At 36.0% G+C, this 13,029-nt stretch overlaps 1 protein-coding gene across 1 annotated transcript in view; it reads left to right on the top strand.

The window, feature by feature from the left end:
* LOC122799938 (coagulation factor XIII B chain-like) overlaps nucleotides 1-13,029 on the top strand; it is a 479,343-nt gene that overhangs the window by 387,956 nt on the left and 78,358 nt on the right. The window contains exon 6 of the mRNA XM_044069346.1: nucleotides 4,709-4,891. Within this exon, the coding sequence (XP_043925281.1) occupies nucleotides 4,709-4,891 (183 nt within the window). The remainder of the gene's footprint in view (nucleotides 1-4,708; nucleotides 4,892-13,029) is intronic.

Raw genomic sequence — 13,029 nt, 5'->3', positions numbered from 1 at the left:
GTCAGTACAATAATTTTTCAGAAAGTATTAAAACATTTAAGCTGAGTACAGTTGTAACTGTTTTAGTACATTAGATTCAAATGTGAACTACTGTACAAGTTGATCTTGTTTGTGCCTCAATTAATGTACTTATTTGTATGAGATTGTTTTTAAGAACCTAGTCTCTTGACATCAAGATCTGCTTATAGATAATGAAAATAAATTTGTGTGGATGATAAGTTTTGAATGAAATTTGTCTACCAGCATGATAAAAAGAAAGAAACAACTAATGATCAATCAAGTGTGTTGATACTGTGGAAAAAGAAATCATTTTTGCTAAGGTGTGTAAAATGAAATTAATTATTAACTTGAGTGGAATGAATGTGGTGACACAATGTCATGAGTGTGATTTATTTGTGAATAAATTAATGATTAACATGTCCACAGAATTAACAGTGTGCAAAAAAGTGGCATAGCAAATTTGCAATCAGAGGATCGATCAGAAATCAGGTAGAGAAGCTCAAATCTGACAACCTCTTAACATGGCACTGGAATAAAATACATTGTAACATTTGTTCAATTTTGTGAAGCACCACATTTGAAAACAAACTGAAACCATCTGTCTTCAATATTTGCATTGCTGCTGTTGAATGCAGTCCTACTGAACTACATAAAATCAGGATGAAGTAACTGAGAGATGGACATACCACATCTCAGTATGTTGACCTAATAGACATGACCCCATTTTAGAACCCATGGTTGTACTTGATCCTAGTTCTGCACTGTGAAGGAGTGTTAATGTTGAATATACTTCACAGGTTTGAGATGTGGTATTTTCATTTTTGGGCAACTTTTAAGTAAGTACATTTTGGCTGGATTGTGGCTGAGAATCCAGACATAAACTATATTTCAATTACTTACTAAAATAATCATACAAAACCTGTAGGCCACAAGATGGTCCAGGTGACTGAAAAACTAGTAAAGGTCTTCTATTGGTGGTAAAGAAAAGAAAGGGGGATAGAAAGAAAAAAAGGTCTTGTTAGAAAAGTAGCAGAAGGTACTCTTTTGAAGCAATATGAGCAGCCAAGGATGACTATTGTTCATTCTGAGAATAGTAGAGTCCTTGAAAGGAGCAAGAGAGAGAGAGCTATTTAAAACAAATATATCTCAGAATACCTGCTTAGACTACAAAGATTGTGTTTGCCCTGCCTTCTGAAATGGTGAGGTATTCTGAGAAGTACCCAGAAAGATTGTCAAAGAAATATCTCAAGAGGTATTAGCAAAGGAAAACATTAACATAAAGAACAAATATGAACTATTGAGAAAAAAGGAAGTTCCTAATACCTCAATATCAGCAGAACAGACATCAAATTGCCAACTAGATATTCAGACAATTCATGGCCTGAAATAACTAAAAATGCATAATTATTGAAACAACTAGATGATATTATTAAAATGCTGGAGAAAATGTTTCACAGTCCTTTGTAATACTCTTCTTTTATACTGATGACTATTTTGAAACAATAACTGCATTTCTGAAAATCATAAAGATCTTTAAGTACTATATAAGTAAATGTTTATTAGATGTTCTTGGATACTTATGCAATATGTTAATTATCTACTTTGGAAGATAAGATATTGTTTAGCTCTGAAAAAAAGGAATGCAATGTTTGTAAGTGTGCTTTAAATTACTAGCACTTGAAATCTCATTCAGAGTCTTGTATTTACATAATCTGGTCTAGTTTACTGTACTTCTGATAACACTGACAAGATGCAGCACTCAGACTCATGTCCCTCCTTGTTATTCATGTTTTAAAATTGCAGACACTACAAAAAATTACTTTAGACCAGTTTAGTACAGTTTATTATCAATAGTAGTTCACCTGGTTTACCTAGATTTTAGTAAAGTATGTCAATCTTCCCCGACAAGAAATTGCTATTAAAATATTTGTTACTAAAGCTGGTACAAGGTGTGATGTAACAGGCTGCACTGAAGCTAATGAACAAAAATGTACAAGACACTGGCTATCGCATTTTGTAGTGCTTCACAAGGACTATACTGTGACTACTCTTTTTAGCATATTTAGGAGTGCTGTAATTGTGAGGCTGATATAAAGCGCTTATACAATAGCTAAGAATATGAAACTACACAGACTACACAAAGTAGTTGGTACTGCTGAGACTTGCACATACAAAACCGCCTGCATTTGATCAAGAAAGTGGAAGCAAAACTTTAACATCAAAATGTGAAATCATGCATCTGCCTTTACAAGGGTGTTTGAAAGCAGCTAGTGAACATTTTAGGCTAGTATTGGAGGCTATAGCAAGAAAAAAGATTATCTCTGTGAATTACAATTAAGCAAAAAAGTGAGGGGTTAGATTACTTTGATGAAATATATATATATATATATATATATATATATATATATATATATATATATATATATATATATATATATATATATATTTATATATATATATATATATATATTAAAGTGTACAGAATGGAAGGATTCTTTCAGTATAACACTGTATACTATAAAATAAAGACAGATGTTAATAAGTATTATGGATAATATTTTATTGAAAAAAGCATGATATATGATTGCATTCACACTGAAACAATTATGGCAAACCTTCACTTAGATTAGCCCCTTCAGTGGGCTGTAGCCTCCATAACCTACTTAGAATTTTATGTAAAAGATAGCAGTGAAGAGCTAAGGTCAGCACCAGTTCATAGACAAAATGTTGAACACATGTAAAGAACTGAAATAATCTTTATTTAACTTTGAAGCAATGGATAGCTGTAACAAAAAAATGCAATTTACATAAAACTGTTTTAAATAAAACATGCATTTAGCTGATGACCCTATAAAACCTCTTTTAAATTTTGAGATCTGGCTATTATTTCATTACTGTGCTCTGAAGAAATCTCACTGAAATCTGGAAGGGGCTAAAATAGCATGCTATGCATCAAATAAACATTTTCTGGTATTTATTCCTTAGTTTGATAGGAGTTCTAAATTTTATTTTTGAGTGGAGTACATATCTATTCCAGTTATTTCAGTTATTCATTTTTTTTAATTCTCTGGTTCCCACGGTGTTGTAGTGTTTCTTTAGTACTACATCATCTCCACAAATCTTACACCCTTGTCACTGGCATTGAAACTGAATCTCTTGTTTTCTTATCTGAAACACACACACTTCCCTCAGTGGAAATAATTATCTCTATCAGTTAAAATTTATGATTATATAACTCTCAACTTTCCTTTCTTTCTTCAGATAATCATGTTCTTAGCACACACATATAAGCTTTATATGCTCAGGGTCTAGTGCACATCAGAATGGTGCCTCTATCTAACTTGGAGAACATTCTAGGCATATGGAGGGGTGCATACATTGATACCACCACCTCCTGAATCATGGTCATTCTTGCACTTCCATGTCGATTGCACTTATTTTTTTAAATAATGTCATTGCTGATTTTAAATTTCTAGGTATGACTTGCCATACCTCTTTGAAACTGACTTTGAGGTAGACTTTTAGACCACTGCTTCCACTTTCCCCACTGGACTAAGAACTAACTTGCTCAAATCAAGCTTGCCCATAATAAGCATTACCAACCATCTCTTAGAAAATCTTCAAGGATATATTAGAAACTGCAGAACTGACTTCTATCTTGTGGGAACTTCTTAGGCCTCCTGTCATGTCCCTCTCACAATCTTAGTGTCAAGGGCATAAATGTATTTTACATATTGCTCTCACCGAGAAGCTTAAGTCCCATATTGTAGGTACCCCACACACTGTCACTTTGTCCCTGCTGAGGAAAAACATTGCATAAAAAAAAATCAGAGAAGCTTATACCAGCTACAAAAACTAGCACATATTTCCAGCTTCTAACACTTCATGTTAGTGGTGCCCTCAAAATTCCATTGACTCTTGGAAATCCAATATTTTTGGAAAAATCTTGAAATAAGTTGCCAGCATATCTAGGGCAATTAGTAATACTTTGGGAAGGCACAAGTTCTGATTGTTCTTTGCCTTACCTTCCAGTACAAAAAAGAGAATGGAGAGTGTTGTAGCACATTACTATAGCAGCTTACTATCTAATCATGCAGATATAGCCATTTTCTAACATTTCAGCAAAACAGGATTATTGAAATAAAGTGGTTTAATCTTGTTGGCTAACCTCAGTTGGGATACAAGTGTGTAACTTTGATATAGCTGTATGCAAGTATAATGAATGGGTATACTATGCAACACAGAATACCCCCACTCCTTAATATCTGTTATCCTGATTCTATATAGATGACCGTTATATCTTCATATGAAATTTAGACCCTGTTCCTTCAGATATAAATAAATAGTACAGTTGTTTTGCTAATATATGCGTTTGCTGCACCTTTGAAAATGTAATACATGTTTGAAAAAAAAACATAAAAAGACAAAATATGTGATGCTGTTTAATGCAGCTAATTATTGAGGAGATTGGCATATCTGCTGTATTTGGTTGAATTATAAGGTGGAATTGTCTTACTAGATAGGTCTAATGGACATTTACTGATAATGCAAACTGTGCAAGTTGCATTTCAAAGGTGAAATACTTCAAGGAAATTGATTTTTAAATGGATTTTGAAGTAATGGAAGATGATCTTAACGTAAGGCTAATATTGTTATGAAAATGGTAATAAAAATATAATGCTTTTAATATGTCATATTATTGTGGCAGTTGAAAGTCTGGAATGTGAAGAGCTACCACGTATTCGTCATGGAGACACTATAGAAATGATACCGCCACCATATAACAATGGATTAACCGTAACATTCCAATGTTCAAAGAACTACAAATTGCAAGGAAAGCCAAGGGTACAGTGTTTGAATGGCACATGGACCACCATCCCAATTTGCTTAGGTATGTCTGTGCTTTTCTCTATATAATCTGTCCAACAATAACTCACAAATGTCAGGTTTTGCTGTTTTCCCACTCAGAGATAGAAAGCAGAAAACAACTGTCATTGACTGTTATCAAAACTGGCATTCATTTTTGCTTGCCATATTAAAATAAGTAAAGGTTTCATATATTAGCCTATCACTATATCCATTATAGTATTTTGTGTGTAAGTGAAAGAAGAGTACAAGTGGAAACTTTTGTTTGGATTTGAGTTTTTGTTTGTTTAATTTTTGTTTAACCTGTAGTACATCAGCCAGGAACTTGTTTTTTTTTTTTCTCTCAAGTCCATGTGGAGTGAATCTTGAAAACATTAATTTGTACCAGTCCATGGTATACAGAGTACAGCAATAAAATATAGACAGACTGGGCTGTATGATTTATGAGAGGGCATGATGGATAAAATAGGATAATGAAGGAACTAAGTAAATGAGGATGAAACAAGGCTGTGACCACAATGGAGACTGAGAGTGGCAACAAAATCAGTAAAGATCTCCACGTGCAGGCAAAATGAAAGGCATCTTTAGGATAAGAGAAAAACAAGAAGTATTGCTTTGGGAGAAATTACATTTAGTTTAATTTTAATTTAATTGTATCACCCTGACAGCAGTCATAGTGCAGGTTATCACTGATGCCCTACAAGGGATAGATCTCAAACAAGTAGTACGAGAGCTTACTAAAACAAGTAGTTTTAGATACCAGATTCAATGGACATCGAGTTGAATATTGACACATTACAGAAATTAAACTACTTGAGAATTTGGTTGGACCACAATTTTATTTTTTTAATCTCATTTTGAAATGTTATACTTTGACATTTGGTCTCACTTAAAAGATGCTTCTGCGATATTTGTGATCCTCAACCCTCAACTGTAACTCCCTGAACCAAAAGTATATAGAATGTTTTCCTTCCATAAATGAATATATTCCCCACATGGTGTTAGATTTCTCTAACACATTCTTGAAGTGATAGTCCCTAATATAATAATGTGCATCCTTGCCTTATATTTCTGTTGAAGGAAAGTGATCAAACGGACAGTTTTCCAGCTTGTGTTTGTCAGCCTTTCAATACATTAACACATTTTACATAGAGATTATGATCATTTAAGATGTTAAATGGAAACTTACAACCAGTCAGGTCAAAAACATGTTAGCTTTGAGGCTAAGGGCAAATGGCTTTAAGGCTAACAGCAGACAGCTGAAAGAGCTGTATATTTGTAATGATAAAACAGATACACTGCTTTGTATGTGTTATAATGTACCTTGCTACCTGTTATACTTAGGGAAACATACTAATTATAATAGTGAATATGGTAGCAAACATTTGCAGGATAGATTTGGGACTTAATATACAGTAACTTGACTGTTTCCAAGAAAAACAATGTTTTTTTGAAGGTTTGGTTCATTGTGAGAATTATTTGCAATGGATCTCAGGTCAGCATTTCATAATCTATAAATTACAGCAAGCTTTACCTTTGAATATCAACCTAGATTTATCAGCAGCAGCAGAAAAAAATATTTGCATGAATTTGTTTCTTCAGTGTCTAAAATGCTGTGTGTGTGTGTGTGTGTGTGTGTGTGTGTGTGTGTGTGTGTGTGTGTGTGTGTGTATATATATATATATATATATTATATACACACACAAATGGATCTACTTTCTTTACATGAAAGCACGTTTCAACAAATTGTACTTACCAGAGCTGAATTCATCAAAGCCCCAGTTCAACGAGTGAACAGGCTGCCAAATTCCTTTCCCCTGTGAAAGGAACCACTTGGCCAGCATAGTGGAATCTGCCCTCTCTCCTATGTATTGCGATCTCGGAGTTGGTATATTTAGGTGGGGGGGTTGGGTGGGCTTGGTAGGCTTACTTTTCCTCTGTTTTGTTTGGTTACCATGGTGTCCAAGTGGTTCCTTTCACAGGGAAAGGAATTCAGCAGTCTATTCATTTGTTGAACTGGTACTTTGGTGGATTCAGCTCAGGTAAGTACAATTCATTGAAATGTACTTTCATGTAAAGAAAATAGATCCATACAAATAGTTACATCCTTGTTTCTAGCTTGGAAGGTTAGGAATTTAAAGGTCTGCAAAACGTACATTATCTACAAAAAAATCTGTCAATATATAGTAAGATGAATAGCTGTATCTCCTTACTTATACTGTATTCATGCATTAGCTAGCAATGTTCTGAACATTGTCCATAATCTGTGCATGCAGGCATGTCTGTACCCTTCTATATATAATATATCCAAAAATAACTCAAAAAGTCAGGTTTTGGTGTTTTCCCAGTCTGCAATAGAAGGCAGAAAACAACCAATTATCAATGACTGCTGTGAGAATTGGTATTCACCTTTGCTTGCTATACTAAATTATAATACTTTTGAAATTGTAATAAAATGAGATTGGAAACAGAAACTTTAAAATGTCATTTCCACACTACTTTCTTTATGCTACCTTTTTTTAACACAGAATTTTTTTTCTAATTCATACACACACACACACACACACACACACACACACACACACACACACACACACACACACACACACGTACACACCCATTCTAAACATATGTTGTACAGACTTACTTTAAAACCATTTCAGTTATGTGCTTTTCAAAAATTCACCTTCTGTCTATCAAGATACCCAAGTCAGGATAAGCTTCAGTAGTGCAAAAAAAAAAAAAGTTTACAGTAAAATTCAAGACTGTGTTTCCCAGTATGTAAGATTGCATTTGTATAGTACTGAATTTCATTTGCTTTCTTTGCCCCAGGCTTAGTACTTGAATCATTCCTAGGACACAATAACCCCCTTACCAATAGTTCTGTGCATAGGAACTTTACTCTCTATATCAATTTTCCAGCTGTCCAACAAAATACATATTGGTGAAATGGCCTCAGATCAGATTATTATCTATGTGATAAAAATTTGCCACAGTCTGTCGCTAAGCCAATTTTGTCTTCATGTGCTATAACAAATGATCATAAAAGAAACAGGATTAAAAGATGCAGACCTTATCTGATCATAATCTTTAGACACCAGTGGAGTAAGTGAAACTACAATTAACTTTGGAAATTGAAGCATGCACAATGAAATCTGAATCAGCTAAAAGTCAAAAATGCCACATTAACTAAAAAGGCACTCTAACAGTAATGGAGACCAGAAAGAGAGCCATGAGTTGAACAAGAACTATGGTACAGCTAAAAGTCATGTCATTTCTACTAAGTGTGTCAGTAAGCAAGAGAAGAAGAAATGTTTTTCATCTAATTAGTTTTCTAGAAGCTGCAATAGAATCATTTTGCAAGTGAAGTGTAAAAGTAAAGAACAATAGATTCCAAACAACTTGCATGTCACTGAACAGAAATGTTAAATATGTTATTTGTGGCCATTATAAAATTGCAAAGTTGATGCAATAAAGTCTGAAGTATTTAATTCAGATTGTTGGCAATAAATACAAATAATAAGATATTAACTTTAACATAGGCACAGGTACAGAATATAATATTGTATCTGAAGACATTTTTGAAGCCTTGTGGCTAAATAGAAGATAAGAAAAGAGTTGTGCACATATTAACTTAGTCAAGGTACCAAGTAAAGCTATTGACTCAAAAGATACTGTTATGTTAATATAAAAATAAGAACTGCAATATCTTATTTCTAACCATGACACTTAAAGAAGCTAATTTTCCAAATATTTAGTCTGTTGGCTTGGGACAAACTAGGAATGATAATTTTGTGCAAAAACACAGAGTGAATATGTTCCTATATACTTCCACGAGCAGTCGCACTGTCAGAGAAGCTTCAATAATACTATGTAGAGCCACAGTGATGACATCCTTCATGAATTAATCACACAATTAGGAACATTGTCAGGAAAATATCACATGTGAATAGATCCTGGAACTTTACCAGTGATACATGCAACAAGGAAAATCCAATAAAGTAGGTAAATAGTTTATAAAGTAAGACATGGTTTCCATTTGTATTGATTCATAAGATCTGAATAAAGTGACTGAAAGAGAGTACTATCCATTGCTTACAGTTACAGATGTGGTCTTAGCAATACTAGCTGCACACTAGAAATTATATCAGCTAAAACTAGACAATCCCCTGGATTCACTAATCATCCGTGCAGGACTAGTGTAGTCCTGCATGGAAGCACCCGTGTAGGAGGAGGACGGCAGCACACCATGCATATTAATGAAGGTGTGCTGCCTGACCTCCCAGGCTTCCACGGAGCATGTAAGAGTGCAGAGGGCATGTCTGAGAGCAGAGCTCTCAGAAGAAACACACTCCTGAACAGCAGAAAGTGGAAATAAACGAGCGAGACCGCTCAAAGGTGTCCGCATAGCAGCACCAACTGTCCCCCATGTGTACAACAGCAACAGGACATAAAAATCAAAAGAAGAAACCCCTTTACTGTTTGTTAAAACTCTGAGTACAGCTAACCATAGGTGCGCGGGTGTACCCATTGCTTTGCTATGGTTAAAGCTGCTTAAAAGGCTGAAGAGGATAACAAAGGAAGATACATGCAAATGATGCAGCACAGCAATAGTGTAGTGGGCAGAGCATTCGCCTAATGAGCAGGCATTCCCAGTTTGAGTCCCACTGCAGCACAGTCGATTTTACATGGCAAAGCATGGCATAACCAATATTTGTATTGAAAAATCCAGTAAATATATATTTATGAACTGGAGTACTGCAGGAAATGCACATGTGAAGAGTCAGTATCATAATGAATAAGGCAGCAGTAAGCAGGTGTAAGCACAGATAAGCAGTAGTAAGCATATGATAGTAAGCGTGTTTAAGTGCATTTGCGTGGGGGTAAGCACTGCCTACACAGATTAAGCAAAGGAGAAGCTAACTGGGTGTAAGAAACTGTGACCGGAAGTTAGCAATGCTTACCTCCATGCAAACCCACACAAACCCGCTTACAACTGCTTTAAAGTGCCTTAATCACTCTGCATCCAACGGCCGGTGTTCTGCCCAGCAACAAAATAAACAGCCTCTGCAAGGCTCGAACCCAGGACCATGCACAAAATGATTTACCACTAAGCCATGCCAGATACGCATAAATTCTATGTTTTCAGAAACGTAACATCCAGCCCAGTCATGCAACACTACAGAGAATGTATACCTACATCTAGATGTATATGTGTGTGTGTGTAAATATATTAATATCTAAATGGATACAACATATCTATATATGTAGTTACATATATATATATATATATATATATATATATATATATATATATATATACACACACAAATATATGAACATATATACATATAAATGCCAACATCTACACATATATATGTCAACACCTATATGTCCACATATACACAGCAAGTTACATATATGTACGCAGCTATATATCTCCGTAGGTATATACGAACATAGTTATAAATATGTAAGCAAATATATATACCCATATAGGTATATATGGCTAGACATCTGTAGATAGCAATGATAGATTAACAGAAACATATATGTCCACATGCACTGTTAATGGGGTTGAGAGGCCCCAAACAATATATGTTGTACGAACTGGCATACCCCTCCAGCCAAACACGTCCACCCTGCAATACACTACCAAGTTCATTTTATTGTAAGTGTTTCATTTAAATAGGGATTTAAATTAGTCTTCTTTTATTTTTCACATGTTTATATCACATTACCCTCTCCCCCACCCACTAGGCAGGCCGAACAGTACAGGCCCATCCAACCCAGGCCATCCTCGACCCATACATTCATTACCCACAGTTCCACGCCCCCCCCTGCTGCACACACGCAGCCACCATCCCTTCCCTGGTTACAGGCCCATAGCTGCCACACCACCACACATTGCCCACCCTCCATGCCTCCCCCCCCTCGGGACTCATCCTGTATATTGTCCCGACCCAAGTATCCTAGACCTGCCACATGCTGTAGTCCATGCATATAGCCATGCATACCTTTGCAGCCATGGTTTTAGCGGAAAGCAGAATACCCAATTTTTGGGTTGTCCCGCATGGGACAAATGTTTCCCTGGTAATAACAATAGACTTCATGTGTGACTTCGTTTACACTAATGGTTGTATTTGTAGGTATCGCAAAGCATACATGGCACACAAGGTTGCTCGGTATGCACAGGAAACCTAATAGGAATGTCTAAGTCAGGTATATGGGAAACATACATGGGTTTAAGTCTGTTTGCACAGGGGTAAGCACTGCCTGCACAGGTTAAGCAATTTAGAAGCTAACTGAGTGTAAGACACTGTAACTGGAAGTTAGCAGGGCTTACCTCTGTGCAAACCTGCTTACAACTGCTTTGACGTGCCTTAAGCACTCTGTACCCAACGGCCAGTGTTCTGCCCAGCAACAAAATAAACAATGCCTGCAAGGCTCGAACCCAGGACCTTGCATACCATAGACAATGTCATTAACCACTAAGCCACTGCAGATATACATAAGGTTGACGTTTCCACAAACATAGTATCCAGCAATACCAGTCAACATTACAGGACATGTAGCTATATATGTAGATCTATGTGTATGTGTATATATATATATATATATATATATATATATATATATATATATATATATATCCATAACTAAATAGATATATATCTCTCCCTCTCTGTAGTACATATGTATACATATATAGACATACATATATATAAATACCCACATATAGATATATACATATGCAGACAACCATACATCCACATGTCGTTAGATATATATACATATATATATATATATATATATATATACAGCAATATATATATATATATATATATATATGTGTGTGTGTGTGTGTGTGTATGCATATATATATATATATATATATATATATATATATATATATATATATATATATATGTGTGTGTGTGTGTGTGTGTGTGTGTGTGTGTGTGTGTGTATATATACACAGATATATATCTATGATATGACACAGGACATAAGAGTGACATATGATCACAGGCACCACCAATGGGGGTGAGGGGCTCAGTCAACATATGTGTAACATGTACCATTGTCCCTCCAGCCAAACAGGGGAAACATACAAATAAACACACAAACAAAGTACACAATCCACTGCTCCCCAAACCACAGGCAGGATACAACCAGTGGAGAAAACACTGTGGACCCGCTAAGTCTAATCTAGAAACATAGACAGGAACGTCCCTTGTGGGACAACCCAAAAATTACTGGTAATTGGAGTCCCGTTCATACAATGATTATGTACTCGGACTACAAGGTTTGGAAAGCCTAATGACCCATGGGTCAAGACAATGAGCGAGATGGGTCTGGAGAAGTGGAGAGTGGGCAGTGTGTAGTGGTGTGGTTAGACCTGTCCTGCACCCAGAGTAAGGATGAGTGCTGTAGAGGAGAGGCTTTGGGGGGAACTATGGTTATGAAATTATGGGTCGAGGCATGCAGGTGTTGGCTGGAGTGCTTCTAATCGGACCGCCTCATGGAAGTAAGCAATAGTGTGAATTGGGCAGAGCTGTCACTTAATGAGTAGCCATTCCCTGTATGAATCCCAATGCAGCACAGTCTATTTTACATGGGAAAGTATGGTATAACCAGATGTGTTGTTGCAAAACCCACTAAGTTACACCAAAGAACACATGGTTGCAATACCCCACTGTAGGCATGTAAGTCAATCTAATTGGCATCACAACTTATTATTGTTGTCCTTACCCCCACCTAGGAGTGTGAGTGTCCAAATCTACCTCCAAAATCAGTGTATATGCACAGCTGTTGCTGGAGAAGAAATGGCCAGCTGTAGATCTTCCCTTCAGCCTTCCTGCACATTCCTGGCTATTTCCCCTACTATCTTACCCTCTTTGTGCCCCTTTAACACCACTTACCTATCAACCCCGTTTTCATTTCTATTAATGTTTAAAGTTACAAGTAGGTGACACCCTCTTCCCCAACTATATTGACAGAACCTGGAACTCCCTACCCACATGTATTACCTCAGCTGTCCAAAAGGACATATGTAAATAACACTTGAAGGTACATCTCAAGAACACTTGGATTAGCACATGCTCACCACCTGGCTAAACCCCACCTTACACTCTATACCCTTACATCAACTAGTGAAAC

Source organism: Protopterus annectens, chromosome 4.part0, assembly GCF_019279795.1.
Source record: "Protopterus annectens isolate FY-2018-M chromosome 4.part0, PAN1.0, whole genome shotgun sequence".
Classification (NCBI taxonomy): domain Eukaryota; kingdom Metazoa; phylum Chordata; order Ceratodontiformes; family Protopteridae; genus Protopterus; species Protopterus annectens.
Note: the sequence above shows the minus strand (reverse complement) of the source record. Positions and strands in the feature narration are given on the sequence as shown.